Here is a 27,345-nt window from a genome sequence, read left to right on the forward strand (position 1 = left end):
TGTGGTTGAGACCCCCAAAAAAAAGGTTTGACTAAGGATTGTGCATATGGATTGAGAATTCTCTGGTCGCCATTTCTTTTTAGCGTGCGTTTGCGTAGGGGCAAGTGTGCTTTTGGGTGTGTTTGCGTTGTTGGTTGGTTCTCATACCACTATTTATGACTTAGCCAAACTTATTGAGACGCAAATTTCTAGGTAAATTTAGGTCTTCAAATACTTTTTATACATTTAAAAATTATTTTGTTATAGTATTTTTAGTAATAAGTTTTCAGTTTTCAGCAAATTAGTGGTATTCAAATAGACCCTTAGTATACGTTTGCGTTTTTGGTTGGGTCTCACGGCACTATTCATGACCCAATCAAACTCAGCAAAACACAAATTTCTAGGTAAATTTGAGTCCCACAGTACTATTCACACATTTAAAAATTATTTTGCTACATTGTTTTCAATAATAAATTTTTAATTTTCAGTAAATAAACGATATCCAAACAGACTTTTAGTTTTACTTTTAGTGCAACTTGATGAACTCACTGATCAGCTCCTACAGCTGGATGCATCAAACAGGTTGAATATTGTGGCACAAAAGGGCCTAGTTCAACAGACCATCGGTCTTGGCTTTATTTGTATGGGGCACAATGTTTTACTAACAACGGTCGTGTTAGGAAATCAAAGATTGGCCATCCTTAATAGTTTGGTTTGTTGTTAATGTGTCAAGGGAAGTGCAAAATTTGAAGAAGAGAATGATTAGAATTTAGAATCAAAGATTTAATCATTTTTTTTCCAGGAAATCCTAGTTTGTGCAAATGGTCTTAAAACTCAAAAAAATTATTATTTTTAATTTTTAATTTTTGTGGTTGAGACCAAAAAAAAAAAAACTAAAGGTTGTGCGTGTGGACTGAGAATTCTTTAGGAATTGGGAGTCAATTTTTCAGCGAAGGCTTTTGATGACTAAAACAATGATCTAGATCAGATTTTCGTAAAAGAAGAAACTGCAATTTTTTTCCCTATCCTTTCATTTTTCTTTTGCTCCAAATGTGATGAATAAATTAAAGTCTTAGGGCAAAGTAGAATTCAACTTAAGCAATCTATATGTTAAACTCTAGAGTCTATACTTTATTTTTCAGTTTTAGTTGTCTTTGTGATTCTCAAAAAAAAAAAAAAAAGCTTCAGATGTCTTTGTGACATCTCTCACTCAATCTTTTTCTCTCCGGAATTATCTAGAGCTTCCCTGCATAGTTTAATCTCAGCCACAAAGTTTTAACTTGTCTAGAATGTTGGTGAAAGAGATATTTTTACTATTAGTCAAAGACAATAAAAGAATGTGCTAGAGAATTCAAAGTCGGTGAGTTAACTGACTTTAAGCATGCATAAATATGTAGAATTCGTTAAGGGCCAATTACACCAATAATAATGTGACTTAAATAAGCGCCCTCTCAACATGTTTAATATAAACGCATGTCAATAAAAAAAAAAAAAAAAACCATAACATAAAAACAAAAAAGAATCTTATAGAGTTGAAAAAAAAATTACATCTCAGCAAAGAAGCAATTAACACTTAAATTTCTGAAATTCTAAACTTTGTTTTATCAACATAGTACAGCTTAAAACAATGAACCATAGAATAATGGAGAACTTTGTTCTCTTTTTGTTTTAATAGTAGAAAAGGGAACGGAATAGCATAGTAGCAGAATTAAAACCTTCTAGGTTGTGTTCCTTGCAATCCTCCAAAACCAAAGGAAACCCACAAAAAAAAAAAAAAAAAAAAAATCAAGCAATAGTGAACTAATCGAAATAAAAGAAAAATTAGAAAAATCCATATGGAAAAAGACAGAAAAAAAACAAGGATTTACCGAGATTCAAAGTTAGGAATTGAGGCAACGCGGTAATGGCAGAGTTTACAAACAAATAGAGAGACAAACAGATATAATTTGGGAAAAAAAAGAATTTTGAAAAGAATTGGGAGAATCACCTGACATGATAAACCAATCAAAATGTCATCCTGATTATATGGGTTAGTTGACAATTGAAGATTTGGGTGATTTTCTAAGGTGAGGTTAGATGGTAAGAAAAAAATTGTGCATGAAGATATCAGTTGTAATTCCACCATCATTGATTTAGCTCTTAGATTTTCTTAGAAATTCCACCATCATTGATTTATGTAAGGAATTACAATGTTCTTCATTGTGGTGGGGGAACATCTTTGACTTACCTCTTAAATTGTTGTTGTAATTCTTAGATATACTGAATTACAACAACGATGAAGTTGAATTATAACAACAATATACTGCATCTCCCCACCACATTGTTGAATTTCTTCATAAAGTTAAGACAACTTTATTTCTTCATCGTTGTCCCTTCCCATGGTTTTCCAGATAGAGAGAAAGGTAAGAGATAAAGAAAAAGCGTTTATCGGGGAGGGAAAGAGAGGGCATACTATCGGGTATAAGCAACTAAAATTTTAAGAAATTTTTTTTTTTATTTTTTTTCATTTAGCCTTAATTTTTTTTTTTACTGTAAAGATAGAAATATATTAATCAAAAGGAAAACAAAAGAAAACAAGGAGGCTTGGCCCAGGAGCTTTTCAACCAAAGAAACGGCCCAGAGCTAAACCATGGGCCCATAACTCCAGGACCTGCTAAGACTTAAAGACAAAAAACAAGGCCATGTATATTACACAATGGCCATGCATACAACGTAAAAATATAAATCATCCTCCTCGGGGGAGAGTCTTTGCAAGTCTCTGGTAGTCTTCCAGTAAGGATTCTGCCTGCTTAAAAATCTCGCACGGGTGGGTTTGAACAATTTTGTTAGTGGTGATGTTTGCAAAACAATATAAAAAAATAACATCTCAAGTTTTTAAGACTCGAGTTTCATGATAGAACTTGAGTCTTAAATGCTCGAATTCCTGAGTCGGCAAACAAAAATTATCTATGTAGAACTTGAGTTTATAATACTCGAGTTCCACCATTCCAGATCGTCCTCCTTCTTCCTCCGCACTTCTTCTTTCTCATCTGCTTCTACAGATTTTTCCTCTATTCTTCGTCTTCCTTCTCTGCTTCTTTGGATTTGCGTTCTCCAGATCTCTATTTTTCTTCTTTAGATCTGCGCTTTCTAGATCATGTTCTCTATTGTTCTTCTTCCTCCCGTTCTAGTTCTTCTTCCTTCAGACTTGGTTCTTCAGTTCTGGTTCTTCTTCTTCCTCTTCGTTCTTCAGATACTTCTATAGAACTCGAGTGTGAGAAACTCAAGTTCTGTGTGGATAAATTGTTCCACCTTAGCACTAGAACTTGAGTCCAAATTGTTCCACTTCACAGACTCAAGATGTTAGTTTCCTAAATGGTTTCAAAACTATGTTTACTAACAAAATAGTCTCTAAAAATTATGCTAGTTGGCAAATATCTCCAAAATTTTAACTTAACTAAAAAAAGAAAGTATTGAGGTGTAAAATTGTGGGAGGTTCAAAGCCGACGTGACAAGTTTTCATGAATTCAAAAAAAAGAAAAAAGTCAAAAGCTTTAGTTATATAGTATTTATAGATTACTCAAAAGGAGTTATTGAATTAGGGTTACCCATCCTGCCTTAAGTTGGTTATTTATTGTTAAAATGATGATTAATCTTGGGCTAGCATTAGCCAGGTCTTGCAAAGCATTGAAATAGAAGTTAGTGGTGAGATATTGCCGCACTGGGACATTAGTCATGTAGTATACTTTTGTTCTTGTTCTTGTTCTTTTTTTTTTTTCTTTTTTCTTTTTTTTTTATTTAAGTTTTTAAGGTATCATGCACTCAAGGTGTTCTACAGGCACTCTCCTTGCTAAGGAGGAATAATTATCACTTGTTTTTGATACATGCTCTCTTACACTAAATGGGTCCCAAAGTTGTGTGAGAGCCGCCCATTGTGAAAGGCTACTAAATATATGGGGATTGAGAGGGTATTTACTATGTGCAATTGCTCTCAATGGTAGAAATCGAGAGTTGTAAAAAGTATTCTTCAATCTCAACTGTGAGGGGCAAAGTCCATATCCTACATAGTGGGCCCAAAATAAGGTGGGTTCTAGCAGCACCTCTGAAGCATGAATTATGAGGGAAAATGGACAATGTCATCACAAAATTCCGAGGAGTACGATTTAAGAAAGAGGAGGGGGTGGGGGTGGGGGGGAGAAACCTCTTCTTGGAAGATTGCCCAAGGAGTGTTCTACCTTCAGACAACTAGTTGTCTCACCTTTTACGAACCCACCTAGCTCTCAAAGCATAAGTAGGGGGCAACAAAGGATTAGAGAATAGACCAAAATGAGGAAAACCTCAGAGAAGATAGCCATCACTTCTGCATTAAATGCACCTAACAACTAGCAGTGGTGCATTTATAGCTAAATGACACACTAGAATAGTGTCAAACAACCTACCTTTCACCTATCTTTACCTCAAAAGAAGGGGGAAAGGAAGGATTGGACAAGTATCTTCACCAAGTCCATGCCCACCCTGCAAGTGGATGGTGGGGGAGGGAACCTTCATGAGTATAAATAGGAACGAATCCCCCGTGCATTGGGGATCCAAAAAAATTGTGTTTAAGGGAAAGAAAAAGAGTCAAGTAATGAAATAGTCATTGTAAATTTATATCCTTATTGAGTACACTGCTCCTTAGGCAAGACCTTTTATGTGGTATAAAAGCAGTTTGAGATTCCTTATACATTTGTGAGTTAGTTCTTAATTCACCTCTACAAATTAATTGATTCGGTTTAAGCCCTATTCCATTGAGAAACTGTTTTTATCCATACATCAACCATTGAATACAAATTGTCAGAAGAAGTAAAAAAAATTATGAGATGAACAAGAGCAATTACATCAAGTTAAATATCCTAGGTTGCTATATATAATGTCTGTATCTCAATCCACATATATGATATATTTGTAACAGGAGATAGCATCTCATTGAGGAGAGGCGTATGTACCATATGTACCAAACAGTTCAATGGTTGTCATATTGTAAACATTGACGGGCCTAATTGGTGAATGAGTTGATAAAATCATTTGTTGTAGGTTGCTATAAATTTGATGTATGAAGTTAGGATTTATATTCCATATACTTCCAATTATAACATATATTTGAATTACAAAAAAAAAAAAAAAAAAAAAAAAAAAATTGACCCCAAACCTGTTTGGATTTATCTTGCTCCAACCCATGATGTAGTGATTTAAAAAATCATTCATTTTAGTTAGATGACTATTTTAATGAGTCATGTGATTTTTTTAAATAATGCACGAAGTCTTATCAATCACCACGTAATGACTTGGAAAAGATAGATCCAAACATGTTTGAATGTTTGAATCCAAACTTGTTCTTTGAATGACCCGTGGTGGTAATATGGTTTTAATTTTTCAAGTTTGGGTTGTAGGAAAAGACATTAGGCCTGGTTTGAAGGAGACCTGAAGAAAAGAATAAGATGACATTAGGCAGCAACGACACTAAGAAGTGGGATATTTTAATGTACTGGGAACTTGGTGCATTTTTTGAATTAGAAAAAAATCACGGCCTGACTAATGGTTCAGTTATGCTTCATTTTAGAATATTATACTCAGTGTTTTGTTGTTGTTGTTGTTAATAAATAATTCAATAGTTACAATAGGGATGGAGCTAGCATTTTGAACCGTGGATGCCTTAGAAATATAAAAAAAAAAAAAAAAAGTCAATTAGTTGAGTTACAAAACTTCTAGCCAATTGTATTATTGAAGCCAAAATAAAGTAAAAATAAAAATAAAGTATAAGATTAGGTGAAGTTAGTTTATGTTAATGACATGCTAAAAAAATTACATAGAGTTGACCTATTTTATTTATTTGTTGATAGATACAAAAGAATTCAACTTGACGTTGGTTCTATAATGATTGCTATTTATTATCATTTATCAAGCCAATACACCAATTAATTTTTGGTGTAGCCGAGGTTCGAACCTTAAATCTCTCATTTGACAAGAAAATTTTTTATTAGTTGAGTTAACTGAATCCCACATTTGGCCCAATTTATAAAGACCATCAATGGGAATAAGTATTACCTAATTGAGTCAAGCATTAAAATAATAAGTTGCAATTACCTCAAATGCTTGAGTGTTTAAATTATTATTATTATTATTATTATTCTTTAAAAAATAGTTTAGATGCATGAGTTTAGATATACATTAAGGTGAAAATACCATTTTGGTTCCTAATTCATTTTGGTAGCAATCAATTTAGTACATTTTATTTTTAACTTACAAGAATTTGGTTCCTACTATCAAGTCACTAACAGAAATTGACTACAAATGAAAATAACATGAACTAAATTGATTGCTACCAAAATGAATAGATCAAATTGATAATAACTCCAAAATCTAAGGACTTTGCCAAAGTAAGCAGTATGACATTTAAGTTCCGTTCACTCCAGGGTCAAAGTTGTCTTGTGTGCTCAATAGGAGGAATTTGAACCACATTTATATCAAAATTTATCCCATCGTTTGAATGTCTTGGTTCGGGTATGTATGGAAGCCTAAAATTGGATGTGATGTACCAAATGATAAGAATGCCTCTGAGATTCAATCATAAACCACTTTGCCTCGGTTGGATTGTTTTTTATACGGATTTAGTTAGCTTGATTATTGATCCATTAGCCAAATTGAATCTTGGGGACCTTATCCTTCTATAACAGTGACTGTTGATGTCATCTGGAGATTTGAAAAATTAGTGTTGTTTGGCTAACATGGATTAAGTTTTTCATTTATTCCCTAATGGTTTGGTTGAACTGCTAAGAGACTTGTATCTCAACTAAGACCTCATAGTATTCTAACAAAGAGGTCTAGGTTCCAATCCCCCACCCCCATCATCCCCCACCCCCCTAAAAAAGAGAGGATAGTTTGGTTGAACTCAAAGTTTTAAATTTGAATCATCAAAAATACAAAGATAGTTCTTAGGATGTTATTGATTAGTATTAATGAGTATGAGCGTTCACATGTTGAGTCAAATTGGGTTGTGGGGGATGAAGGAACCCTCTATCAACATGAGGAGATGTCAAGATCTTCCCTTGATCTTAGAAGAGATATCAATAAACCTGAACAATTCACTTTACTTTTTATTTTTATTATTTGGTTTTCACGTCTCATGTGATTTAAAAGGTGTTGGATGGAATGGAATGAAATGCATTAATCAAGGGAATAGAATGGAATGAAATGTATTAAGCAAGGGAAATGAATGAGATGAAATTTTTTTTGACAAGTGAATCGCTCATTCATTAATATGTAATCGATCATGATGCAAAGCATCTACAGCTGGTGTGGGCTCATTTTCCATCCAATGTAGATCGTCCACTATATTCCTAGCAAATCTAGCTAAAGAATGAGCCACCATGTTTCCTTCCCTTTTTACACAACTAAAAGCAACAAATTGCCTACCTGAAATATAATGTCTAATGTCATCCACTATATGACCATACAAGGAATTATTTATTGTAGAACTTGCTATAGCTCTCATGATATTTGAATTATCTCCCTCAATCACCATATTTGAGAACTCGGCTTCCATAGAAAATTCCAAAGCTTTACGACATCCCAATGCTTTTGCTTCGTCGCTGTTGTGCACATATTCTCCCTTAGCCGACATACCGGCCATCACCTCACCTGCAGAATTTCTAATTATCGCACCAACACCAGAGCATTTTAAGTCCGAGAAGACTGCTGCATCAAAATTCAATTTATAGGCATCCTGCGAAGGGGGCTGCCAATAGCTGCTACTTCTTGGTGCTGCATTGGACAACACCATATTTGCTTGAGCTTTCTTGTATTCTTCCAACAGTTTAGTTGCTTTATTGTTCAACTACCGCGGGTCCTTCATTTGTCCTCCATGCACAACCACCTTCCTCTCATTCCATATGAGCCAAGCTTGAACAAGGAAGAGCTCCATCTCTGTTGTAGTAACTTGTCCTCCAAAATTTCAAAGAGCTGCAAAAAATCAAATTGGTTAGTTTGAAGCTTCTGCAACACGTTGAGACTCCCTACCCAAACATCTTGGGTTGCTCCACATCCCTATATGGCATGAACAGCATCCTCGGGTTCACTCTTATAGCAGTGGCATAAATTTTCTGGAACAATTTTGTGCTTTGCTAAATTCACTCGTGTGGGAAGGATATCATGGCAAGCCCTCCAGCCAATTTTTTTTTTTTATTTTCCCAGGTATCTTTAGCTTCCATAAAGTTCTCCACATCTACTGCCTTCCACTCCTATTTGATGATTTGACCCAATTATTTTTCCTTAGAACTTGTCTTGCTAAATGGTACCCAGACCGAACAGTATACTGTCCTCTCTTGTTATGCAGCCATAACATTGAATCCTCCACAACCCTTCGGCTCAAGGGAATTCTGCAAATAGCCTTAGCCTCATCTCGGTTGAATTTTGCCATAATGATGTCTCTTCTCCACCTGTGAAGGTCCCAGTCAATAATATCCAATACTCTCCAGCCCTCCTCAATATCATGCACCGGATGTAGAATTTTATTAGAAGGGTAGTTTGGAATCCACTTATCTTTGGTGACCTCAATGGACTCTCCGTTCCCTACTCTCCAACAGCACCCACTCTTCAAAACTGGTAAGGCTGTCATCATACTTTTCCAAACAAAAGAGCTGTTAGGTGAGTCAATTTCATGAAGAAAATTGCACTGAGGGAAATATCTAACCTTGAAACATTTAAATAGTAGAGACTCATGATTTTTCAGCAACTTCCAACCTTGCTTGGCTAACATAGCAAGATTAAAATACCTCAAATCTCTAAAACTCATTCCCCCTTCCTTCTTTGGTTGAGTTAAACTATCCCAACTCTTCCAATGAATCTTCTTTTCATTGCCTACTTGCCCCCACCGAAATTTAGCACACAAGGAATTTTGTTCATCACACAATTTCACTGGTAATTGAAACACTCCCATGGTATAAGTGGGGATAGCTTGGGCAATTGCCTTGATAAGCACTTCCTTCCCCAATCCTGCAATTTTTTCCAAACTCTATCCTTCAAAAAAGAATAAGTTTGGTATTTTGCTAAACCCACCAATGTTGGTAGACCCAAATAAGACTCAAAGCGCTTCGCCTCTTTCACTCCCAAAAGTGACACAATCTCATCTCTTTGGCTGCCTTGGGCATTGCTACTAAAGTATACCGATGAGTTCTCCATATTGATACACTGGCCTGAAGCATTAGCATAAGTTTGTAGCACTTCATTAATCACCTCCACCTCCCCAGTATTAGCTCGACAAAAGAGAAAGGAATCATCTCCAAACATTAAATTTGATATTTTTGGCGCCCCTCTACAAATAAATACACCCTTAATCTGCCTATCCATCTTAGCCATGGATAGTAATGAAGTAAAACCCTCAGCACATAGTAGGAACAAGTATGGTGATAATATATCACCCTAACGAATTCCCCTAGAAGGGTTGATATTGCCATACGGCTTCCCATTGATGAGAATGGAAAAAGAAGGTGCGGTGATACAAACCATCACCCAATTAATCCAAGTTACTGGAAAACCCAACTTTACCATAATACCCTACAAGAAATGCCACTTAACTCGGAAATATGCCTTACTAATGTCAAGCTTCAATGCAAAAGATCCTTTTTTGCCTTTTTTCAGAGAGTGCATGGTATGTAAAGTTTCATAGGCCACCAATACATTGTCTGTGATGAGTCTTCCTGGGACAAAAGCATTTTGTGTAGGGGTTATAATACTTGGGAGGATATGTTTCAACCTGTTAGTCAAAACTTTGGAAATAATCTTGTAAATAACATTACATAAGCTAATAGGATGGAAATCAAACATTTTCACAGGTGACTTTATTTTGGGGATCAACACAATATGGGTATGATTTATAGTAGGAACCATGATACCAAAATTAAAATAATCCAACACAGCATTAACTACACTATCACCCATTACATGCCAAAATTTTTGGAAAAAAAGTGCATTCATACCATCAGGTCCAGGTGCCTTGGTTGGTCCCATTTGGAACAATGCAACCTTCATCTCTTCAGCAGTAAAATCACTAGTCAAAGTCTGTTGCATTTCTGGGGTCAGCTTGTGGGGCACAATATTGAGATAGTCATCAGTCTGAGTACAGGTACCTCCATTGAACAAGTTATTAAAGTAATCAGCCGCCATGTTAGCTATTTCTTCCTCCTCCTCCAACCATGCACCAACAAAGTTCTTTATTCCTTGTATATGATTTCTCCTTCTACGTTGTGAGGCCTTTGAGTGGAAAAATTTTGTGTTCTTGTCTCCATGTTTCAGCCAAGCCACTCTAAATCTCTGTGCCCAAAAAATCTCCTGTTTTAGTAATAAATCATCCAATGTCTTGCTTACTCCCAAATATTAAGCTCTCGACACTTCAGTAGTCTCCTCCATATTCAACACTTCTAATCTTTTTGGAAGCTGTTTTATCTCATCTGTATTCGGATATGTTTTAGCTGAACCCCAAGCCCTTAACACCTCACTACATGTCTTTATTTTATGTTGAATCATCTCCAACCCTTGACCTTCAATCTCACCAGTAACCCATGCATTCGACACTACCTCTTCACATTCCTTCCAAAGCAACCAATTTTCCTTAAACTTGATCCTTTTCTACCCTTCCTCGACTTCAGGTGCTCTATTTGAAGAACAATAGGAAGATGATCAGACTCATGAGGGGGAAGATAAGTTACAGAACTTAACTGGAACTTGTCACGCCAATCCTTCATTGCAACAGCTTTGTCTAGCCTGAGTTTTGTGTTTGCATCCCCCAGTCTATTATTGTTTGAAGTATATGGATAGCCTTTAAACCCCAAATCCTCCTACTGGCAATGCTCCAAGGCAGCCCCAAAAGAATCAATTTGGCTCATTTGAGGTGGTCTTTTATTGAGCTTTTCTATAAATTGAATTATTGCATTGAAGTCATTGATGCATATCCAAGGTCCCCCCACAAGAGTTTTAAGGTGCTCTAATAATTCCTAGGACTTATATCGCATATTCACTTTTGGCCAACCATAGAAACATGTCAGCCACCATCCATCTTCTTCCGTCACTTTCACTAGGATATGATTAGCTGTGAAATTAATCAAATCTATCACTACCCCTTCCTTCCAAATTAAAGCCAACCCGCCATCCATATCAGGTTTTTTGACAATGATTTTATTCGGGTAAGGCAACTCACCATACAACCTATTAAACCCTTCTTTGTCCAATCTTGTTTCCATCAAACACATAGTGGGAGCTTGTTCCCTCACAATTTTGCGAAGGCTTCGACCTGTTCAAGGGTTCCCAAGCCCTTAGCAGTTTCAGCTTAAGAGTTTCGTTGCTCTCGGCAAGGGTGACCATCCACCCTCATCGATACATCTGTAGAATTTGAAGATAATTTCTCACACTTCACTTTCTGGCCTTCCACCTCTACACGTGAAAGGGATAAGTTAGAATTCAGCTCACTAACTCTTTTCCCTAGTATTGGACCCTCCAATGCTTTAGTGAAACTTCCTAGCCCATAGTCCATCTGCATAATTCTAGTCCAAGTAAATTTTTTTTTAGGTCCAGGATGACCACTCAGTCCAGCTACGTGTTCTGCTTATGTCATCTCAGAATTTGATTCTAAGTTGCCCACTTCTGTAACTACAGCAGTATCTTCTAATCCTTTTTCCTCGTGACACATCATCTGATTACTCGGTTCTATCTCAAAATTTGACTTTAAATTGCCTGCTTCCGTAACTACAACAGTAGGAGTAGATTTCCATTTATCCTCAGCCTCTATAGATATCGTATTGTCATCAACATATTCAACTTCTTTTTTCTAGTACACATCATCTGACTACTCAGTTCTATCCTTTGATTCTCAGCCTGATCATCACGCTGAAAGAAATCCTCTCCCATATTTTCAAGCATCCATGCATCAGCCTCCTTTTCTGTCGCTTCCTTCTATGGTGGTTATCTTTGTCGTCCTCCTGCAACCTTTAACCAGTCTCCATATTGGTACTCTATTTACACTCCATTTTTCTCCACAGCATAGTGACTAGAGCAATAGCGTAAATCATGTCCAAGCAGGCCACAATAATGACAGAATATAGGTAACCTCTCATACTTAAATGTCAACCATGTGCACACACCATCAGAGTCTGCAACAAAACCTCCACTCCTCAGAGGCTTCGAGATAGGCAATGCAACCCAGACCCTTATAAAAAAATTATGCATGTCTTCTCTTCGACGCCTTTCAACATCTTCCACAATACCCAGCCTATTCCTGACTTTAGTCGCTACTTTAGAAGAAAGCATATCAAACAGAGCTCCCCAAATCTGAACCCACAGAGAAGCACACTCTAATTTCACATTACTTGCAGTCATCCCCTTATGCCATCTCTTGAGCATCAGTAATTGATTATCAAAGCACCATGGTCCCCTTTTCAATACATGACTAAGATCAAAATCCTTCTGAAACTTGAAATGAAATAGATTCGTTCCCATCTCTATAGTCTGCAAATCGGACTGCAACCCCCATACTCTTCTCATCGTAGACAATGCAGCCCTTTTATTAAAAGCCTTGCAAGTCAAAAATTTGCCAATTAAACTTAGATTACAACTCTCGATCTTAGGCAACCTGGCCTCCTCAGGTATCGTAATAGTTTCTTCCTCCTTCGTAGTAAGTTTCATGTTCCCCAAACTATTAATCACATCCTCCTCCATAATAACAGAATGGACGATCTCCGCCAAAAGAGATAGAAAAAAATCAGACCCTTAAGGTTTCACCTAAGGGAGGGATATACTCGCTTAGAAACGAGAGAGAAAACTCCTACTTGAGGAGAGAAAATTTACACCGTATCGTGTATTGAAAGATACAGAAACACTTAATAAAATTTATATGAATGGGATGAAATTAAGTAACCTTGTTTGGATATTTTAAAATAAAGGAATGGAAAAGAATGAAAATGAATGGAATGTAAGCAACCTTGTTTGGGAGTAACATAGAGGAAAAATAATGGAATTATTTTATGACAATATTACTATTAGACTCCTATTTTAAAATAAAATAAAATAAAAGGTTAAATATATAAGGGTATTTTGAGATTTTTAATAAAAAATTCATTAAGTCCTCGTTTGGGAGGAAGGAAGGGAATGGAATGGAAATGACTGAAAAGAATAATTTTAGAATATTCTTCCATTTCCTTGGGATTTTTAATGGAGGGAATGAAAAGTTCATTCATTTGTTTGAGAGTTTAAGTGAGAGGAAATGGAATGAGTAGGAGGGAACACTCATTCTTCTTTATTCTCTTAAAACCTTAAATTTTCATTCCCCTTGAAATTGAAAGGAATTGGAGGGAATGAAATTAGATTTAATGAATTTTTTACTAAAACTCCCAAAATACCCCTGTATATTCAACCTTTTATTTTAAAATAAGGGTTTAATAGTAATATTGTCATAAAATGATTTCATTCATTTCCGTCTATGTTATTCCCAAACGAAATTACTTACATTCCATTAATTTTCATTCTTTTCCATTTCTTTATTTAAAACATCCAAATAAGATTACTTAATTCCATTCCATTCATTTTTTTTCCATTCCTTTCCTTACTTAAATACATTCCATTCTTTTCCATTCCTTTATGATTATTCCATTCCATTCCCTTATGAACTCTCAAATGAAGCCTAAATTTAATTTCATTCATTTACATTCCATTCCCTCCCCCTAACTGAGGGCTAACTGAACATTGAAAAAAAACTTTGCCTATGAGGTCTCACGTAGACTCAATCACAGATAATGGCGGAGCTAAAGGGGGAACCACCCCTAGCTCTTTGGGATTCTTATTTACAGTGCTATTATTATTATTATAGATTATCATAAAACTACTTGCATATATACTTAGTAGGCCACCTTGGATTTTGAAGAAAATTTTATTCTCTTGATTTGGGCCTAGAATTTTAATTCAGAACAACCCAAAAACAATATGATACTAGAAACCCAAAAAATAATCTAGCCCGTTGCTCATAACCCCTCCAAATAAATATAAACAACAAAACAACTTTCACAAAACCCAAATCAACAATATTATTTGAACAAAAAATCCTTTATAAATTTGGACTTTGGAGTACTCTTATAAATACAAAAACAAAAACAAAAACAAAGAAAATAACAGCTCTATGGTTTAGTAAGTCATAGCTTGCAATGGTATAACTCTCTCTTTCAATTTCTCTTCTTTCTCTTTTTCTTTGTGTTTGTGTATGAGATGAGTTTGTAGCCAAAGAGCCAGAGTAAACAGTTTGAGAGTTTTGACTTTTGACAATTGACTAAAAGCTAGTAACTATTTTATGGCTTACATCTTGCCCTCTATTTTGTGGTTTACAATCGAGTAAATGTTGCAGGGTGTGGGGGCTCTTTTTTATTGTTGGACCTTAACCCCTTTTGCTGCACTATGGCCTGTTAGTCTAAGGTAAGAGAGTTAGGACTGGCCTTGCTAAGACTATGCTTCAGGCTAGCTTGTGCACACCTTGTGATCAGATGCATTCTGACATGAGTGCTGTGGGCTGGACATAAGGTGTGGTCACAGCAGGAGTGATTGTTACAAGTATTACGGAAGGAATACACTACAGTAGGATAACTATAATAATAAAATGTGCTCAATAAAGCTTGTATTCTGACGTGAGTGCTGTGGGCTGGACACAAGGTGTGGTCACAGCAGGAGTGACTGTTACAAGTATTACGGAAGGAATACACTACAGCAGGATAACTATAATAATAAAATGTGCTAAATAAAGCTAACATCGTGAATAAAGTTAACAAGGTTATAGCAGAATAATTCAACAAGCAGAAATAACACTACATCAGAAAAAAGTAGATAACTTGGTAACTTCTATTCAAGCAGTAGGAAGATCGCTTCAGTAAGCATGATGAAAATAACTTGTCTGTTGGATTATGGGCTAAGTTGTTCAATAGAAACGAACTCAAGAAGGGAACCAATCTCCAACACGGGTGACCTTAACAAAGATTTCTGCCATAGAAATTACTCATTCTGGAGAAAGGGCCTAAGTGGTTTAATCTTCGATTCACAACCTTTAGAGAGTGGGCATGTCAAGAGGGAGAGAAAAGGAGGTCAATCAATGCATGCCTCTATTCCTACCACACTACTTTCTTTTTCATTTTACTTGGTTTTTTTTATTTTTATTTTTTATCTTTTCTTTTTCTCTCCGTGTTTTCTCCTCCTTATTCTTTCCTACCTCTTGCTTCCTCTTCTCTTTTAGTGTTCATGGCTACCCCCTTTATACCGTTTGCCATTATAGAATTTACCCCTTTTGTCCCTCAACCATTTTTGGTTTCTTGTGGGTGTGGACACAAGGGGTCTTGGAGTCATCACCTAGTTTTTTTGCAATGGTTTAGGAACCATATATATAGCGCCCTTTCGAAGAAGGAGCTTTGATCTTACTACTAGAGTATAGATTCGGCGTTTAGGTGTACTCTTGGGAAGGTGTTAGGCACCTAAGATCGCCCAACCCTAAGGTTGATCTCTCATCATTGTGTCTTATACCTTAACCTTGTTAAAAACATGTTCACTACTTGTTTTCTAACTCACACACACGCTAACATGCATCTAGCATGCAACATGGCATCATTCATCCCAAAACAAAATACTCATCTATCCATAAAGCAAAAAGAAGCCAAACCACACACATATACAAACCCTAACATTCATCTAGCATGTGAAAAACATATCATACTTCTGAAGGCAGGGGAGCAGCCCAAACATGGTAACAAGCATAAACATCAATATGGCAACAAGCAAATCATGTCATAGATTAACAGCAAGGCATCAATTCATACATATATATCAAGGGAGGATTAAATAACCAATATGTATGTTCATGTGAAAGCATGACTTACCTCACTTACCTTTCAGCAACACAGCACATATGTGAATGAATGGCATGGTATTTAAACAAGACATGAACATAAAACCCTAATCTAAGCATGTTAAAGACAAACAAGCATATAAGATAGAGACTCTGATAAGTATAAACATAAGAAAAGGGTTTAAATAGAAGTAAAACATGTGAAACAAGCAAACCAAATAACGTAAGAAATCTGAATTATGGTTTCTAGGCAAGTACCTGCATACGCAGGATTTAACCTACGTACGCATGCTTATGACATGCATGCGTGGGACTTGTTCAAAATCCTAACCCAAAAACCCAAAATAGAAAACAGAGCACAAACAAAAAAAATCCTAATTCTAACAACTGTGCATGCTCAGAGCAACAAATAAGCATAAAAAAAGCTAAACAAACATGTAAAAACATAAACTAAGCAAAGAAACAAGATTAAAACACAAAATAAAAAGAAAAAAAGAAAAGAAAGGGTTGAAGCTTGATACCTCAAAAAGGAGTTCCCAAGCTTTGATTTTGACCGTTTCCTTCAATCAAATCTATCATAAGTCATTAAACAAGCGATTAGTAATCTTAAACTAAAAGGATTGGGGCCAAAAGAGGTCCCAATCAAATAAATTTGACTTGAGGGTATTTTGTGAAAAACTCTCTTTTGATTTACTATTTTCTAGTGAATCTTAGGTTTTTCTCGTGAGATTTCTGTGTTTTGAAAATGTACCATGTAAGGTTTTTAATAGTGAAAAAATTGTGGTTTGGAATGGCGCCTAGACAATGTGAGATTCATTCCAAACCTCAGCCATTATTGCAGAAAACTTGCATTTTTCATGCTTCTGAAACCCTAGTTGCGTATGTAGGAATGTAATTGTGTATGCATGCTTTGGCCTACATACATAGGGCACTGCCCATGTACGTGGGCCGAGGGCCTCTTTGGTCATTTTATTTTCAAAATATATTTTTGCTCATTTAAAAGGTTATATTTTCTATTTTAACACTTCTCAAGTCAATTTGATATTTGATTAGTATCTAAACTGACCTTAGGCCTTAGAGTTTGAGCATCATTAGGGAATGTGGGCCTAAGTCGTAAGGAGTACAATGTGCAGTATTTACAGTGGGCATCTCTCTAAGACTACCCACTAAGCTGGTTATCCAGTCACTACCTCTACCCAGAGTGTGTTGGTTGCACCACTCTCTATTTCTAGACAAAATTACTTGTCTTGTTTCTTACCTTTCTTTGTTACTGTTTTTACCTTAATGGATAAGGATTAAGTTACCTCAACACCTACTTCTATGGCATGCATTAAGTGGTCCCAACTCACACTTACTTCTTTTGGGTGAAATGCTATCCCAACAAGACATTCCCCCAAAGAAGCTTAGGCGGGAACCCTAGAATAGACCCCCCCTTTCTCCCCATTGCCAAACCACACCCTCTGAATATCTTGACCCATGCCCACCTCCTATGTATTGGTTAGGTACAAGTAGGTGGTGCCTTGATCCTTTGTGTGAGTTTCGCTTCGTTTGTGTTTGTCTCCTTCTGCCCTTTACGCCATTTCTACTGCTCTTGCATTGTCTCATTCTTCTGTGTGCACTGGTTTGTGCTTATACATTGTGGGGTGAAGGATATGTGGGCTTTTGGGCCTATGTTTTCTTTCTGTTATCCTTTCCTGGGTTGGGTATTGTATAGGCGAAGGCCTTTGTCTCCATAGCCTACTAGGCCCACGTTTTTGTCTCTCTTCTTCATAGTTATGGGCCTTTTAGCCATTAATCTTGCCATACTGCTTCATTGTGTTTGCTACCTCTTTGTTTGGGGCTCCTTAACTGCCTTGCCTTGCTTTTACTTCTTATAACCTCCGTGGGCTTACTAGCTAATGTTCTTGCCGTCTTAGCCCATTGAGCTATTAATTCTCTCCTTTGGGCTTCCTCTGCTCATTTACTACATCTTTACCTCTTATCACTCTTATGGGCTTGTTGGTCATTATTCCTACCATGTTAGCCCATTAATTTTACCACTTTATTCCTTGGGCTTCTTTGGCTCATTTACTTCTTCTTTACCTCTCATTATCCTAAAGAGGCTTAGGCGGAAACCCTAGAATATACCCCCCTTTTTTTCCCACCGTCAAACCACACCCTCTGAATATCTTGACCCATCGCCCACCTCCAATGTATTGGCTAGGTACAAGTAGGTGGTGCCATGGTTCTCTAAGCGAGTTCCACTTCGTTTGTGTTTGTCTCCTTTTGCCCTTCACGCCATTTCTGCTACTCTTGCGTTGTCTCATTTTGCTGTGTGTACTAGTTTGTGCTTATCCATTGTGGCGTGAAGGATGTGTGGGCTTTTGGGCCTATGTTTTCTTCCTTTGATCCCTTCTTGGGTTGGGTATTGTCTAGGCAAAGGCCTTTGTCTCCATAGCCTACTAGGCCCACGTTTTTGTCTCTCTTCTTCATGGTCGTGGGCCGTTTAGCCATTAATCTTGCCATGCTGCTTCATTGTGTTTGCTGCTTCTTTATTTAGGCCTCCCTAACTGGCTTGTCTTGCTTTTACTTCTTATTACCTTTGTGGGCTTACTAGCTGGTGTTCCTGCCGTGTTAGCCCATTGACCCATTAATTCTCTCATTTGGGCTTCTTCGGCTCATTTACTATATTTTTACCTTTTATCACTTTTATGAGCTTGTTGGCTATTGTTCCAACCATGTTAGCCCATTGAGTTTACCACTTTATTCCTTGGGCCTCTTTAGCCAATTTACTTCTTCTTTACCTCTCATTGTCCCCATGTGCTTACCACTTCATTCCTTCGGCTTCCTCAGCCCACTTACTACTTTCTTTTACCTCTTGTTACTTTTATGGGCTTGCTGGCCATCATTCCTGCCATGTCAGTCTACTAGGCTTATTACCTCTTTTTTTTTTTACCATTTTGCCCATCGTCTTCCTTTCATTTCCCTTATTGTTGGGCTTCTTTTGCTATTGGGCCTCTTATCAATAATGGGCATCAACACAGAGTATAAGTTTTTATTTTATTTTTTATTTTTTGAGAAACCTAGGTATATGTAAGTGGTTTCCAATTTCCAATACACTTTTAATACTTTTCTTTATTATATTATTATTTTAAGGGCTGTTTTATATCATATATTTACATTGATCTATGTAAAACTTCAGGAGCCACATAATAGGCACTTCTACTCCACATGTTTGCTTCATATATTTGTATTGATGATAGTTAATGGTTACTTAATTCAAGTAATTAAATTAAGTTTTTTTATTTGATATTATTATTAATTTTTTGAATAGGGTTATTTGTTATATTTATATACTTGTGTTCGATAAATAAATAAATAAATAAATATATATATATATATGTGTGTGTGTGTATATATATATTCTAACTTAAAATTTTGTTCTATCTAGTTTAGCCTTCATAAAAAAAAATTCTGAATCTACCATTGGTCACAGGCAACTCACATTATGTAGGTAAATTGGTATATATGAAGGAAAATATAATGTTCGCTCCTATGCAACATCATACCCGAGTCCATGAAACTGGGGAAGCGCTGTAACTTTGTCTACCATGTTGTGAATGTGGTGTTATTTGAGTGAAGGAAACACTAATAATTCGGGGTGACCAGTAGTATTCCCTGTCATGCCCCAAACCCAAAAGAGTCCAAAGTATGAAAAATACATCCCAAAGGTACTTGTAGATTTTTCCTTTTTGGCAAATCAAACTATAGGAGATCTTTATTTATTTATTTTTTTTCCACAGATAAAAATATATGAACATACTAAAATCTCTACATTACAAGTCAGAGCTTTATAACATATTTATGAATAATAACTAAAAATCATGTCCCTCCACATAATACATGAATATATTACAAAACTCCAATTGGATTACACAAAATCACAATCTTATCAAGAATAAGGACCTCAACATTGAGTCTAGGCCTACCATGCTAAAGGCTAACAAACCTCAAGCGACTAACCTCCAATACAATTAATTAAGGTCTCGTTGCACATAGCAAGATCGAGTCATCAACCATTTACAACAAAAGTCTCCAAATTTAATATAGCACTCCAATCATCACCAATGACGTAAGCTTTATACCCAAGGTATAACTAATTAATCTGAAAAAATGTTAGAGGGTGAGATGAGTCAAAACCCAGTAAGTAGCATAATTCATAGGGGTGGGGAAAATGCAAGTTTCATGATGATGAACAATTACAAAGCATGGTTTAATTTGGAAAATTTCTAACTGAATACTGCAAGATCATTTTCAATAATAATATGACAAGAATGAAAAATAATGAACACAAAGTTTCGAAAAATAATACCATGAAACTATACACTAATTTGTGAGCACTAACTATATAATTTCCAAAGCCATAAAATCTAATATACGATAAGTTATCACAAATATACCACACTACCAAATAGACAAGTTAGGGATCCATCCATTCATAACTAACATGATATTGTTCCCTCTAATATGCAGTCTCTTGGCCCTATTGGCAACAGCCTCACCCAAAACCTCAAGGTTTTTCTCTCCCCCCATAAGCAGGGAGAACGCGTCACATAGGACCTCTTTTACATGTGGTCTTTTGGCCCCATGGGTAGCAGTCTCACCCATACACAATCAAGGAACCTCTCTCCCCCATGGGCAATAGGGAAGAACGTGTCATCTAAAGTGAAAGGGCATTAACATGGATCTAATTCCGTTGTCACAAAGACTACGAAAACCAAATCGGGTGATCACCGAAAAATCACACATGACATAGTGTTAAAACCACATAAAGCTCACATGTTACATTACTTTCAAATACATAGTTTATATCTAGATAATTTCAGAAAAATCTTAAATAATTTAACTTCTACAAAGTTCGTAAAGTTTTCAACTTCATTCTTGTCAAGAGATTTTTTATCAATTTCCCACATAACAAAACAAAATAAGCATCTTTAAATTTTCTAACATACCATAAAATCACTGATTTCCTTATCAAAGATCAAATAAAAAATGCTCATATTTTCCATGTCAACAATTCATGCATTTCCCCAAATGCAATATCAAATATGATACACTTTTCATACATAATAATATATGATAGGGTCACAACACAAGACTTTAAAAAAAACATATATTCATATATAATTTTGCAAAATGTGTTTGGCCCGAAGGAGATTAACTTTCCAACACAAAGAGCTCAATTTTCCAAGCGCCAAAGGAGATTAACTAAAACCTAAACAATATCAAGCAAACCTATCATAATAAGCGTAAAGCTTGAAATTGTATTTAGTTACAAATTACGAATTGCCAAATAAGCATTTAATTAGGCAAGCCTAGCACTTAATCTCAAAAACAATGTATTCCACTATGAATCAATTTGAAGCCTACGATTCCCCTGAGAATGGATCTCTCTTTTGGGCAAAAAGGCTTTGAAAAAGGATTCGCTTATTCGGGGGTGGGTGAAAGCGCTTGTGGGACCATTTGACATTCATAGCCTTTCAATCTTCTCAACAATTAAGTTACAAGGTATAGACTCCCATAATACTCATAATGATTGAAGGTATTATATCTAACATCAAAACCTCAACAATTTATAAGTATTTCCCACAATATTTACACCACATCAACAAGAGACCAATGATACCAAAATTCATAATATTCTCCAAAACAAACAATTTGAATCTTTGACTAGCTCCAAATAATCAATAAAAATTATATTCACTATTTATTTCACATTAAAAAGCCAAAACTCTCAAATCTTTACCACTTAGATAGTCACCATGGTAAAAACTATAAACCCACTCATCAAATAAATCCACCAAGACAAAGCCCATACATATAAACACATAAATATCATTTCCAAGACTTACAAATCACGAGTATCATTATCAAAATCAAAGCTTAGATAAAAATATAACCTCAACCAAAATATAAAACTCACAAAAAAGATTAGAAATTTTTATCTCAAATAAAAAGGATGAAGATGCTTAGAGGTTTCTAAAGATTTTTCGGTGATATTGCTGAAAAAATGATGGTGAGATGGTGGTTTGGAGTGGAACCTGGTGGGAGAGTGGGAAATGAGTGTAGGTGTTTAAGTGAAGAGAAGAGATAGAAAATGAAAAGAAGAGAGATGGCCCGCCAAAAGAGAGAAGAGATGGTGTGAAAAAGAGTGGTGGGAAGTGGTGGATAGGTGGGGGGCACATGTGAATGCAAATTAAAATCTGACCATGCCCCTTATTTTTTTTTTCTTAAAGCTTAGACGTTACATTCCCAATATTATTGTTCCATCAGATGAAAACTTGAAAAGGTAATCTTTTTTAGCTCCTTTTTTATCAACTTCAGGATTTAATCGAATTTTCAAGTTACTATAGCAAGGTTTATGCTTTTACAGCCACCTGGACCAAAATTAAAGATAGATATACTCAAGGACAGTGATCTTGAAGTTAATATTGATTCGCTTTTTATAGTGAGTCGGTTAATGAATTGATAAAATCATTTGTTTTGGGTTGATCTAAGATTGATGGGTCAAGTTGGAGTTTATATGTAACAGAATTTCACATTCGTACTGCTACATATATTTGAATGATCCCTATGGAGGTACAATGATTTTAACTTGTTTAAATTTCTAATATAAAAGAAGAGATTTTTTTTTTTTGAACTTGCAAGAAAAGATATTTGGGAAGCAAAGATATAAAGAAGCACTTTGTGAACAAGAAAAAATCAATTCTCCAGCTAATAGTTTGCCTAGCTTGCTACTTAATGGTCCAATTAGGCCTCAAATTCGTTTGCACTTGATATAACATAACAGTCTCCGCAATCTTTGACGAAATCGTCAATTGTGTTGGTTTAGCTAGTCCAGACATGCTGTCATAAGTACCTGTTTAAACTATACAATAAAAGACAAGAAAAGAGTCAAGGAAGCACTTAGCGTGAAGTATCACAGCCACAGGGATCCCAAGTATAATCGTTTTGATTAGTTTTGCTCAACTTAATTATGTTTCAATGGCTCCTAACTCTCTGAGTTTGCTTACCACATACTTGAACCTATGAGATCTAAACAAAAATGCCTCATTTTTTCAATACAAAATCCTAGTACTACATATTATATATGCAAATGGCATAAGAGGGGTGTAATAGGCAATAGTGTGCTGTTAAGAAAGAGAGAGAAAAATCTACTAAGGATGTCTCATTGTTTAAACAAGAATCATTACCTTTATCTAGCTTCAGACTCAGTTATTGTCACTTCATTTATAGAACAAGAAACTCCTGTGACTGAGTCCAATTTTTTGGAAGGTCCTCTGAAAATGAAAGCAGGTTGTTTAGGAGAAGGAAGAGTTCTTTCACTACTCAGCATGAGATGAACTGCTAACATAGTTGGTCGATCTACTACTTCTTCTTGTACACATAACAACCCAACTTGAATGCATCTCAAGACTTCATCAAAAACACATGACTCCTTTATCGATGAATCAACTATATCCAAAGCTCTATCTTCTCTCCATAGTTCCCAGACCTGTGGTTGGTAGTATTATATAAAAAAAGTTGTACTGTACATGCAAACGGTAAAAGATTGTTGTTTTCTGTTACTTACATGCCCTATTAAAGTTACGGAAGGGTGCTCCTGATAAGAATCACTATTCTTTTTGCCACTTACGATCTCCAATAAGATGACCCCTAAACTAAAGACATCTGATTTTGTTGAAAACTTTCCAAATACTGCATACTCTGGTGACATATAACCACTGTAGGTAACCAGTATCAAAAGTAATCTTAAAGTTTGAATAATGTTTTAACTTATTTGTATGCGTGCAATTCCAGTGTGTGTCTATGCTTATGCATATTTTATACTTACTATGTTCCGACAACTCTGGCTGTCTTGTCTTGAGTTTGGCCCTCTTTGAATATACGAGCCATGCCAAAATCTGAAATCTTGGGAGTCATCTCAGCATCTAGCAGGACATTGCTGGTTTTAAGATCTCTATGGATAATCTTCAATCTTGAGTCTTGATGAAGATACAAAATCCCCCGAGCAATCCCAATAATGATTTCAAAGCGTTTACTCCAATTTAGGAATGAACTTCTTGTATGATCTACAATAAAATTTGTTCAAGTATACTCAAAATGTGATGTAATAGTGCTGAAATACATGGTTTTAGGTACTTCAAATATATTCTTTTTTGCACATATATAATAAAGGCACATCATGAAGGTTATAGATTTTTAGAAAGAAGACATACCAAAAATAAAAGAGTCTAAACTTTTGTTGGGCATGTATTCATAAATAAGCATCTTTTCTTCCTCCTGAATGCAACAACCTAACAGTTTGACAAGATTCCTGTGTTGAAGTTTCGCAATCAACATAACTTCATTTTTGAATTCTTCTATTCCTTGTCTAGAACTCTTGGACAGCCTTTTTACAGCTATTTGTTGTCCATTAGATAATAGACCCTGAAATCATGACTCAAACTTAAGCTTACTCATGACCGTTATTTTAAAGCAACAAAGCTCTATCCGCTTCTTCAATAACTTTGGTCCTATCTTACAGTAATGGAATATAAAATGATAAAAAATTTGAAAGATATCAACAATGTCTATGAATTGTAATTGTACCTTATATACAGAGCCAAAACCACCTTGCCCAAGTTTGTTGGTAGGAGAAAAATTTTCTGTGGCAGCAACTATGCAGCTTAGATCGAAAATCAGTAAATCTCGATGTGTACCACTATCCTTGAGCTCATTCCCCTCAAAAGAGCTGTTGGTACTCGTAATATGTAATGATTGATTGTGCACTTTTCTCTTCACTGTCCCTAAACATAATTGAGAGACATTGCTTAATATTACTTTGTAATTGAGCATCTATATAATATAGCTCACATCATGTGGACTAATCTAAATGACTCCTGATATATGGGACATTTTGTCATAGCTGAGCCGAACATATGTATATGAGAACAATACAATGCACAAGTGACTTTATTTACCTTTTTTCTTTTTCTTTTTATTTTTCTTCTTCATTAGCCAAATATAGGCTAGAAAGGATACAGGAAACATTGACACAGCAATAGACACTAATACTAAAGCCAGCTTCCTCTTCTTGCTAAGTGAACCTTTGGATTTCCTTATATACTTAGCTGAAGGAAAAAAGAAAAGAAAAGAAAGAAAGTATGAAGAAAACATGATTCAGAAATTGAAAAAGAGAGAATGAAAATTATAAGAAAATGCAAGCAAGTGAAGAATGCTACCTAACTCAGTTGCATCTACACGAACATTTAGTTCTGACCCTTCATCTGTAAACTGTAAAGTGTCGATTAATTCACCATACCATGCGAAGCATCTGGTTCCCTTCCCATCAATATTCGTGCTGCTAAAAGCTGTGCAAGAACAATTTGTCAAGCATGCCTGCTCACACTTTGAGCTACTCATACTTGTGCCTATCAAAGCTCCATCAATTGATGAATCGGGAAGTTTCAAACGCTCCAATTTAACAAACCCTTCTCCATTTTTACACATGGACAACCCCGAGTTCTTCCTCACACAACCCTCAGAACCATCCCTAAAAATCCAATCCCTTGGAGACTTAGGCTCATACCCTGGCAGACACATGCACTCAAACTTATTAATATTATCAGGATTGCATTTACTATACGGACCACATTGCCCATACTTGTCACACCGGTATTTAGGTGCTGACCATTGTTCCTTCCACTGATGAACACCATCATCCGACATAAGATCCCGAAGCAATCCAGTGTTGTCCAACACTACTATTGACATGATGGAAGGGTCATCATTAGAGTAGTAGGCAGATATTTCATCTTGGTTGTTAACAAAAAAGAACTGTTTATATGATAAGCTTATTGCAGCGAATACATTATTCCCTGGCGAATAAGGAGTTCTCCAATATGGGGTTGAACCCTTGTACAAAAACACTTGTGGAGAGCCATTAGGATTTATCTTAAGGCTATAGTTTCCAGTTCCAGGGTCATCTTTTGACTTCCAAGATGTTAGGAATATGTGAATCCCAGTTTGAAGATTCAAACCAAGCTTCATGTTTGGAAGCTGAGTATCTGTAGGATAGTCAAAGCTTTGCCACACATGTTCGTTATTGTCCTGGACTAATACCAAGTTTCCTGAATCAAGAAGCTGAGCTACCGAGGAGGTTGTCACTTGGTCTTGGACAGAAACATTTGTAGACCAAAGTAGAAGGTTATTACTGTCATGGAGGACAAGATCTCCATATTGGTTGATTGAGAGAACTCCAGAAGAATCAATAATAGGATGGTTCCTATTTGCAACCCACACAACAGTTTGTGTTGTCATTTTGACATACCAAATGCCAAGATACCTGTAGCTTGAGTTGCCAGGGCTGAAGAAGCCCAAGGCAAAATAGTTGTGTTTGGAAATCAAAGATTGGCCATCCTTGATGGATTGGTTTGTTGTTAAGGTGTCAAGGGAAGTGCAAAATTTGAAGAAGAGAATGATTAGAATCAAAGACTTGAACATTTTTTTTTTCAGCACATCCTTGTTTGTGCAAATGGTTTCTGAACATGGAACATTTTTTATTTTTATTTTTTGTGGTTGAGACCCCAAGAAAAAAAGGTTTGACTAAGGATTGCGCATATGGACTGAGAGTTCTCCAGTTGTCAATTTTTCAGCGAAGGCTTTTGATGACTATCATTACTGTCATTTAATACATTTTGAATATCATTTATTTTAAGTTTTACTTTTAGTGCAACTTGATGTACTCGCTGATCAGCTCCTATAGCTGGATGCGTCAAACAGGTTGAATATTGTGGCACACTAGCCTAGTTCAACAGACTATCGGTCTTGGCTTTATTTGTATGGGGCCACAATGTTTTAGTAACAACGGTCATGAGCAAACAAAACCTGCAGACTTGGGGTTTTTACAGGACCATTGAATATTGTGGCACACAAGAGCCTAGTTCAACAGACAATCGGTCTAGGCTTTATTTGTATGGGGCCACAATGTTTTAGTAACAACGGTCATGAGCAAGCAAAACCAGACTTGGGGTTTTCACGGGTGGTCCTGTGAAAGTTCCGTTATTTGGACCATCATATTCTACTTTGAACCACATCTTAAATGATGTTGCATAGATCACAATAGTCCATATCAACAATTGTGAAAAAATTGTAAAACATATTGAGTTTGTACCATTACTCAAAAGTGTTATGGAGGCAGGGCTACCCATCCTGCCTTGAGTTAGTAATGTGTTTTTAAAATGATGATTGATACAGTTGGGCCTTGCTAAGGACTGAAATAGAAGCTAGTGGTGATACACAGGGACATTAGTCATGTAGTAAACTTTTTTTCTTTTATTTTTTTTGGCCTAAGGTTTTAGAGTATCACACCCTCAAGTTGTTGCATTGCAATTTGCATAGGCACTCACCTTATTGAGAAGGAGTAATTATCACTTGTTTTAGATACACGCAGCAAGCTCTCTTCC

The 27,345-nt window shown here is 36.0% G+C and overlaps 3 protein-coding genes across 4 annotated transcripts; all 3 read right to left on the reverse strand.

Moving 5' to 3' along the window:
- Positions 1-7,243: 7,243 nt before the first annotated feature.
- LOC142634562 (uncharacterized) lies at positions 7,244-7,777 on the reverse strand. The gene has a single exon (XM_075808863.1). It carries the CDS (start codon positions 7,775-7,777, stop codon positions 7,244-7,246), a length of 534 nt encoding a protein of 177 aa, XP_075664978.1.
- Positions 7,778-12,003: 4,226 nt separating this feature from the next.
- Positions 12,004-12,702, reverse strand: LOC142634563 (uncharacterized protein At4g02000-like). Its single transcript, XM_075808864.1, has one exon. The coding sequence runs from the start codon at positions 12,700-12,702 to the stop codon at positions 12,004-12,006; it is 699 nt and encodes a 232-aa protein (XP_075664979.1).
- A 6,970-nt stretch (positions 12,703-19,672) lies between these two features.
- Positions 19,673-26,447, reverse strand: LOC142635996 (G-type lectin S-receptor-like serine/threonine-protein kinase RKS1). 2 transcript variants are annotated; one of them, XM_075810053.1, is made up of 8 exons: positions 25,123-26,441; positions 24,862-25,011; positions 24,491-24,687; positions 24,118-24,328; positions 23,733-23,970; positions 23,472-23,622; positions 23,092-23,393; positions 19,673-20,003 (listed from the first exon to the last, which is right to left on the reverse strand). In XM_075810053.1, exons 1-7 carry the CDS (start codon positions 26,381-26,383, stop codon positions 23,094-23,096), a joined length of 2,508 nt encoding a protein of 835 aa, XP_075666168.1. In that variant the 5' UTR covers positions 26,384-26,441; the 3' UTR covers positions 19,673-20,003; positions 23,092-23,093. The 2 variants fall into 2 exon arrangements, with proteins under 2 accessions (XP_075666168.1, XP_075666167.1); XM_075810052.1 differs by lacking the exon at positions 19,673-20,003 and adding an exon at positions 22,565-22,766 and having other exon boundaries at positions 25,123-26,447.
- Between the last annotated feature and the right edge of the window lie 898 nt (positions 26,448-27,345).

Source organism: Castanea sativa, chromosome 5 (genome assembly GCF_040712315.1).
Source record: "Castanea sativa cultivar Marrone di Chiusa Pesio chromosome 5, ASM4071231v1".
NCBI lineage: Eukaryota > Viridiplantae > Streptophyta > Magnoliopsida > Fagales > Fagaceae > Castanea > Castanea sativa.

Coding starts and splice junctions, on each gene's coding strand:
- LOC142634562 (XM_075808863.1), bottom strand. CDS start 7,777: ATGGTGTTGTCCAATGCAGCACCAAGAAGTAGCAGCTATTGGCAGCCC.
- LOC142634563 (XM_075808864.1), bottom strand. CDS start 12,702: ATGGAGGAGGATGTGATTAATAGTTTGGGGAACATGAAACTTACTACG.
- LOC142635996 (XM_075810053.1), bottom strand. CDS start 26,383: ATGTTCAAGTCTTTGATTCTAATCATTCTCTTCTTCAAATTTTGCACT. Junction 25,012..25,122: donor TGTAGATGCAACTGAGTTAG/GTAGCATTCTTC, acceptor TTTTTCCTTCAG/CTAAGTATATAAGGAAATCC. Junction 24,329..24,490: donor GTTTTGGCTCTGTATATAAG/GTACAATTACAA, acceptor TCATGATTTCAG/GGTCTATTATCTAATGGACA.